The sequence below is a fragment of the Alosa alosa genome, chromosome 18 (assembly GCF_017589495.1).
Source record: "Alosa alosa isolate M-15738 ecotype Scorff River chromosome 18, AALO_Geno_1.1, whole genome shotgun sequence".
Classification (NCBI taxonomy): Eukaryota; Metazoa; Chordata; class Actinopteri; order Clupeiformes; family Clupeidae; genus Alosa; species Alosa alosa.
The window spans coordinates 22,923,931-22,932,175 of NC_063206.1; the positions used below are offsets into that span (position 1 = coordinate 22,923,931).

Genomic DNA, 8,245 nt, shown 5'->3' on the forward strand with positions numbered 1-8,245 from the left:
TAGCCTTGCCGGCTACAGTTAAGGATCTGCGTGCCTTCCATATGGACCTTCACATGCAGTCACACACAACCCACCTGAATACCTCAAAACAACCCAAGCATCCAATGTGTCGGCTTTTAAATGAGGCTTACCAGCAGAGCGGTTGGTTTGCAGAAGTCTTTGGAAGGATGTTTTCTCTGATATTTACAAGAGCACTTATATATTCTGCACCATGTTAGTGCAGCTGACAGATTTTAGTCCAGTAAAGGGAGCATGTCCCCTTGTTCTGCTATCGCTCCGGGGCGTTATCGATCTCCACACCCCTAACGCATGACCCTTCTTGTTTTCTGAGACGCCGCCGTGGATGGAGAGGCACATGGACCGACGTCTTTGGTAACCAATCCCCACACCGACTGATAATAGGGGGAACACATGAAAATGAAGGCGGGGCGATTTCTGTCAGTGGTTGCCCTGGGAAACGGACAGGAGGACCGCTTCATCAGACGTTTAGGTAGAGGCTATATGCCATGCAGAAAAGGGTATGCATCGGACCGTCCACCAATTAACACCTAGCTGTAGCGCGAGAGCAAAACAACCACTCGGCGCTGCCGGTTATTTTAAATCCCGAGAGGCTATTCATCCATGGTGACAAATGAATGAGACATGATTCACAATGTCTGCTTACTGGGTAGTTGCTTCCTGTTTTGCTGCCTGAGATGAGAATGTGCTTTAGGAAAATGTGAGGGAGGGATATGGGGAACCTGATCAGCTAGCAGAGGAAGTTGGTCTTACTGGAGTGTCCAGGGCACTTCCCCTGTGGAATATAAATCCGACACATACATCCGAGACTTCCTGATGGGGACTGGTCAGTCGATCTCCAGAAAAGTTCCTACAGCCACTCATGATGGAATCATCACATGTTTGCCGGTCTGATGGTGACCTGCACATTGTGTGAGTGTGAGTATGTGTGTGTGTGTGTGTAGCCGGCCAGTTGAGCGTGTTGGCAGAGATCGGCGAGTTTTTACACCCCAGTTCACCAATACAGAGAGTCTGTTGCTAACAACCTTGTACTCTCCAGCATAATACACGCACACACACACAAACACACTCACACACATACACACACAAACAAATGGACCAGTAACAGAATACAAAGAGCACATCTGACTTGGAAGGTCTGTGATCAGACCCCTGAGGCCCTCATGTCCAGCCCATCTGGGTCAGCAGTATACACGCTCACTGAAAAATGTTCACAAACAAAAGCACTGAAAATACACTGTCAAAAGCTGTGTGTGCACACAAGACACACAAACACTGAAGATACATGTGTATCATGTGTGTGAGTTTTTCATGTTTGTGAGTGTGTACGTGAGTATATGTTGTTATTTTTATTGTAAGGACTTTCCACTGTGGTACTAGTCTCTGGAGTGATGCTACCAGGAGAATTCTCCTGAGGATCTCCAGAGAAACTGTTGCCGTGGTGTCCAACCTGTCCCAGCCTCCTCAGACACACACTATCTGTGCTGGAAAAGTAAGGTTTAGTTGTCCTTCTGTCTCCATCTTTATTAGTGAACTGCAGTGAATGGTTTAAGAACCTGTAACTGAATCAGATTTGTGAGACTTCATGAGATTTCCTGGTTTAGATATTAGGGTCAGTGTTATACACACACACACACACACACACACACACACACACACAAACACACACCAGTTTAGCTTTACTGTTTGGACTATATTCAGGCCCAGCTGTTGACTCCAGAATGGGTCAAGATAAATCAGAGCAACAGTTTAACATCTTTACTCCCAGGAGGGTAGTGCTGCATTTCATTTGTTCTCCCGAGACGGATTGTTTCCCCGAGTTACTAACAGGAAGTTGCAAATGGATCACCCCCGGAAGTCATATCCCGACTCGTCAGCTTGTTTGAATCCCCGAGTTTGAATTAAATTCAAGATGACCCATTAACAGTAAATGAGTGCTGTAGACATACAGTACACTGTTCATTAGCGGTTTTGTCCCATTTGTGTGCCATTAAATCAATTGTACAAATGCTATGTTGTACCACATTTGTTTGTATAACATACTAAGTCTTTGTTACAAACTGGTATTACTATATCAATTGCGGTAGCATTTTATGTTTATGTAATTTAGCAGACACTTTTGTTTTACGACTTGTTAACAAGCCGAATTCAACCAGCTTGCGTTTTCACATACTGTAGATGTGACATCATTCCAAATGACTAGTCGTTTTATGAGACAACTGGAACACCGCATTTAATATTTGTAAAAGAGTGCCTGTCACTAATGTACTTGCTGATCTACACACAATGCTGTATACCTCTTGTGTACCACATCCCTATGAGTATACTGACTGAGATTAGATTATTCAATAACAATAATAATAACATTAATAATAATTACATTTTATTTAAAAGTGCCTTTCATGACATCCTAGGTGGCTTTGTCACAAACATACAAATCCAATAGAAACACAAATACAATTCATGAAACACTAAATTACAAAATACTCATTGTATCAACTAATTAATTCAATAAGTAACCATGTCACAATGAATATGCCAGTCTGAAGAGAAGGGTATATTTAGCAGGTTTGAGTTCAGGAATGTATTCACTGCTGGATGTGATGGGGAAGGGAATTCCAGAGCTTAAAATAGTATAGAATGGCCTACCTTCTGCCTTTATGTTGTGAGCACATGACTATACTGCATGCATGTACCCCCTCCTGATGTCTGTAAGTGAGTATGTACACTATATTGCCAAAAGTATTGGGTCACCTGCCTTTACTCAAATTCATCCACACCAAACTCTCGTACTTGACTGCATTGTGCCAAGTTTAAAGTTTGGTCCGGGGTTGTTTTTCAGGAGCTGGGCTTGGCCCGTTAGTTTCAGTGAAAGGAACTCTATATGCTTCAGCATACCAAGAGATCTTGGACAATTCCATGCTCCCAACTTTTTGGGAACAGTTTGGGGATGGCCCCTTCCTGTTCCAGCAAGACTGTGCACCAGTGCACAAAGCAATGTCCATAAAAACATGGAAGGCAGAGTTTGGTGTGGATAAACATGACTGGCCTGCACAAAATCCTGACCTCAACCCTATAGAACACCATTGGGATGAATTAGAACGGAGACCAAGAGCCAGGCCTTCTCGTCCAACATCAGTGTGTGACCTCTGGAAGAATGGTCAAAAATTCCCATAAACACACTCCTAAACCTTGTAGAAAGCCTTCCCAAAAAAGTTGAAGCTGCTATAGCTGCAAAGGGTGGACCGTCATATTAAACCCTATGGATTAAGAATGGGATGTCACTTAAGTTCATATGTGAGTCAAGGCAGGTGACCCAATACTTTTGCCAATATAGTGTATCTGGGTATGTTTCATCTACACCTTCCCATTTTGCCTACTCTATGAATGAGTATGCTACTCTCCCTGCTCTATGGATGAGAGTGCTATTCTCCCTGCTCTAAGTATGCAGTAGAATCTAGAGGTGAGGTATGTGGAAGGGCTGTAGAATCTACTGACAGGGTATGCGGAGGGGCAGTAGAATCTAGAGTTGGGGTATGTGGAGGGGCAATACAAACTAGTCCAGAGTCTATGGGGGAATCATGGGCGCTTTGTCAGAGGTGGTCTCCTCTGAGTCCATGTAGGGGTACTCCTCCATCTCAGTTTCCTGAGAGCTGTTCTCAGAGGGTCCCCCAAAACAGCCCTGCCCCTTCCCCGAACGCCTTTTCTGTCTTGGGGGTTGTGCACATCCCTGGAGACCTGCGCTGACATCATGGGGTGACTGGAGACGACTATTGCTGGGTAGGAAAGCAAGGGAGGAGGGGTGCCCCCCGGTGATGACGTGGAAGAAGGAGAAGGTGTGTTCAGTGGCACCTCCTTCAGTCACTTGCACGTCCGCAAGGGAGGGGTCACGGTAGGCATCGCGTGACTCCAATTTCGGAGGCTCTGTTTTCTTTCGTTTGCTCAGGATGAAGTTTAGGAAGCCAGTGACCAACAGCATGGTGCCTGCCAGTGAGGAGGACATGAAAACACACACACACACACATTTTTTAGCAGTTTAAAGATATTATATGACAAAACATGAAAGGCGAATTTAGCCTAACATTAACAGCAAACGATGTATCTTATTTACTTAAAAAGAAAATACATGTATAACCATATTGTTTTATAAGTAGTATTCTTAAAGATGGCATAAATATGTGCTGTGAGTGAAAAGAAAGTATGTCATTTAGGGTTAAGCATGGATGTAGAAACCTAGATCCCACATTGGCCTCCAGAACGTGTACCGCTGAGTACCGTCATCTTACTGACAGAGGAACACACCTTTAAGAGCATAAACAGAGAAGCACACTCAAGAACCCAGCCACAGGAACATTCTGGAGAATCTAGCTAGAGGAATCCACTCAAGAACCCAGCTAGAGGAACAGACTCAAGAACTCAGCCAGATGAACATTCTGGACAACCCAGCTAGAGGAACACTGGATAACTCAGACAGAGGAACAAACATGCTGAAGAACCCAGACAAAGGAACATGCTGGAGAACAGACAGAGGAACTTTAATGGTCTTATTATGTGTTATTGTATGTTACTATCAACAATAGCTTTGGCAACACTGTTCCCATACAGTCATGCTAACACTGCAATGCAACTTTGAATTTGAAATGTGGAACATGCTGGAGAACCCAGATCCAGAACATGCTGGAGAACCCAGACCTGGTATGATGACGTGCCAGAGTAGCACAGGGTGCAGGAAACACACCACAGACATCATGGTGTAGTAGAGAAACTTCTGAAAACCTCCAACTCGGGCCATCTTCTTCCACAACACAAACACCTTCCAGCCTGGAGGACATCTGAGGAGAGGAGGGAGAGAGAGGAGAGGAAAGAAGAGAGGAGAAGACAGGAGAAAATAGAGTGATGGTGCAAAGGAGGCAGAGAGGATAATAAGATAGAGGTAAGGACAGAAGGTGGGAGAGAGGAGAAGAGAAAAGAGGATAGAAGGTACAGTAGGGGAGGAGAGGACAGGTGATGAGAGGAGAGCAGATGGGAGAGAAGAGAGAATGTAGGAAAGGAGACGAGAGAGGAGAAGACAGGAGACAAACACAGAGGAGATGAGAGAGGGGTGTAGGGAAGGGAGATATGAGAGGAGGAGAGGAGGGGATTAGGAAGAGGAAGTCAGGATAGAGGAAAGAGAGTAGAACAGCAGAGAAAAGAGAAGAGAGGCATACAAAGTCATGAGGAGGAGCAGGAAGATTGAATATTTCATATATCAAGGCAGTACAGAGAGCATATAAACTCTTATGAATGTGTTTCTTAATGCACAAAAGGTCTGGGTCTGCGTGATATGGGACCTGCTTATGCTAATATAAGAAAGGTGTGACCGTAATATGTGTTTATGGTCAGATAGGTGTGTGTTCAGGTGAGAGACAAGTGGCTGTGTGGTATGGGACCTGCTTGTGGTTAAACGGCGTTCAAGTGCGAGGTGTGCTCAGGTGAGAGGTTAGTGTCCAGCTGGTGAAATACTTGTGTTCAGGTGAGAGATGAGTGGCTGAGTGCTCTTACGGGAGACATGCTTCCAGTAGGGCGTCGATGAAGAAGGCCATCTCAAACGCCATCATTCCCCCAGAGCACACCCTGGGCAGGACACACATCAGAGCTGCTATCAACCTCTTAAATGTGTGTGGGTGGGGTGTGTGCACTATGTGTCTGTTTGCGTGTACTACTGTATGTGTGAATGTGTGTGTGAGTGTGTGCCTATGTGTGTGTGAGTATGTGTGCATGTGAGTGAGTGTGTGTGTGTGTGTGTGTGTGTGTGTGTGTGTATGTGTGTGTGTACTGTGTGTGTGTGTGTGTGTGTGTGTGTGTGTGTGTGTGTGTGTGTGTGTGTGTGTGTGTGTGTGTGTGTGTGTGTGTGTGTGTGTGTGTGTGTGTGTGTTTATACACATGCTGAGGGAAAGGATAACTCACCATTAACACACACATGTACTGTTCTGTTTCACAGCAACTGCCTCTCAGCCAAGCCTTGTCTCAGAACTAAACAGCTTCCCTCCCAGATTCCCTTTCTCTCTCTCTCTCTCTTCCTCTCCCTCTACTCTCTCTTTCTCCTCTCTCTGTCACTCTATCCTATCTCTCTCTGTCTCCCTCTATCTCTCTGTTTTAAAATTAAGTTCAAAGATGGAAAGATTCTTTGTTATTATTTGGATATCTGGTTGTTTAAAAGTTTGGTAAAAACAAGCATTACGATAGAGCAGTGATATTCAAACGGGGGTCTTCGGTCCCTAGGGGGTCTCCGGAGGTACTGCAGGGGGTCCGCCAAATTATTTCCCCTCTTCCAATAATTGAAAATGTCCTATAGGCTACATAAACATAAACAGAACGTAGAAAAGATGCTTTCTATTAATAAAATAACATATACCGGTAGGCTACCTATAGATACAGTTGGTAGAAAGGTCCGGAAAGGTTACCGCCCCCCACGTTGGGGAAAGCATGCTAACATCACACAATGGGAGTCAATGGGCGAACGCTAGCAGTTACACTTTATACCTTCATTTTGAATTCAGATGGGGTTGTTTCTGAACACAATGGTAGAAATCTCTGTCACTGATCTCCAGTTCCTCCTTCTTCTCTTCTCTCTTTCTCACTATGTCTCACCTACTCCTTCCGTCTCCCCTCCCTGTCTCACTCTCTCATCAACCGATTGCCCATTCCACATGTGTCTCTTACTGTCCACTCCTCAGGCCCTCCAGAGGACAAAGAGATGATAACAGGGATAACAGTGTGTGTGTGTGTGTGTGTGTGTGTGTGTGTGTGTGTGTGTGTGTGTGTGTGTGTGTGTGTGTGTGTGAGGGTGTGTCTGTGGCAGGGTACTTACAGCAGGTAAACGGCTAGGCTGTGATACTCTCCCTGTCTGAGGGTCTCTACACCAACTCCACAGAGCACTAAAATCACTCACACACACACACACACACACACACACACACACACACACACACACACACACACACACACACACACAGACGTTAACCCATAGGCAGTTATACAATGAAAACCTATGGCATATAGGAACTTAGGAACACTCACACACCACATGACACACACACACACACACAGCCACACACCTTGACATCAAAATCAGGCACACACACACACACACACACAGCCATAGAGGGAGCAACCCTAAGGAATCTGTTAATGGATAAGTCACCGTTCTACACATGTGCAAATCATATCTTCGAAGATAATTTGTTTTCGCACATGCACAAAATATTTCATAAAATATTTCAAGAACAAGTACAAAGTTTCCGTGCACAAGTACAGATTGTTTTATACAGCTGCAAAACTCTATTACACATGTGAATATCTTTTCATGGGTACAAAATATTTATGGTGTTGTTTTGATTCCATAAAGTCAGAGTACACATCAGCACCTGGGGGACTGGGGGAGTTTGTTTTAGGGAAAAATGAAATAACTCAGCTGGTCTGTGTCTGTATGTGTGTGTGTGTGTGTGTGTGTGTGTGTGTGTGTGTGTGTGTGTGTGTGTGTGTGAGTCTGGACATTGATAGAGTGTGTTTGTGTGTTTACTGTATGTGTGTGTGCGCACGCAAGGAGTTTCATAGGCAGGTTCATGAGTGAGGAAGGAATTTGAGGCCGAGGGAATTAAGTCGGTTTTACACATTTTCTAGGGAATTAGAGAGGAAACACTCATACACACACACACACACACACACACACACACACACACACACACACACACACTCACACACACACAAAGAATGAGAGAGAGACAGCAGCTGATTCAGGGTAAGACTGAAATCAGATCTGGCCCAGTTCAATAGCAGCCATTATTCTATTTAATGTATTTCATACATTAACACACACACACACACACACACACACACACACACACACACAAAATTAGCATTGGAATATCTACACACAGAGGAGTTTGCATAGACGCATTGAGGAGCTAGCATAGAAATATCAACACACAGATGAATTGGCATGGGAATATTAACACACACAGGAGTTATCATAAAGATATCTATTGGCGGAGTTAGCATGGAGATATACACACACATGAAAGTTAGTATTAAGATATCTACAAATTAAGGAGTTAGCAGAAATACCTACCCAGGGCCACTGCAATAAAGGAGAATCAGACTGTGACTAAATGTTTGTTTATGTGAGTGTGTGTGCTTATATATCTGTTGTGTATTGAGTGTGTTTGCATGTGTGAAAAATACCAGT

General features: G+C 44.3%; 2 protein-coding genes across 3 annotated transcripts in view; both read right to left on the reverse strand.

Annotated features, from left to right (window-relative positions):
- rassf4a (Ras association domain family member 4a) overlaps nucleotides 1-471 on the reverse strand; it is a 40,497-nt gene extending 40,026 nt beyond the window's left edge. The window contains exon 1 of one of the 2 annotated variants that reach the window (XM_048270215.1): nucleotides 132-471. The gene's annotated coding sequence lies outside the window, so the exon portion shown is untranslated. The remainder of the gene's footprint in view (nucleotides 1-131) is intronic. The other variant, XM_048270213.1, reaches the window with a different exon arrangement.
- A 1,955-nt stretch (nucleotides 472-2,426) lies between these two features.
- tmem72 (transmembrane protein 72) overlaps nucleotides 2,427-8,245 on the reverse strand; it is a 6,294-nt gene continuing 475 nt past the window's right edge. The window contains exons 2-5 of the mRNA XM_048270154.1: nucleotides 6,869-6,935; nucleotides 5,560-5,631; nucleotides 4,711-4,850; nucleotides 2,427-4,002 (exon numbers count right to left, since the gene is read on the reverse strand). Coding sequence (XP_048126111.1) covers nucleotides 3,587-4,002; nucleotides 4,711-4,850; nucleotides 5,560-5,631; nucleotides 6,869-6,935 — 695 coding nt within the window. The 3' untranslated portion in view covers nucleotides 2,427-3,586. The remainder of the gene's footprint in view (nucleotides 4,003-4,710; nucleotides 4,851-5,559; nucleotides 5,632-6,868; nucleotides 6,936-8,245) is intronic.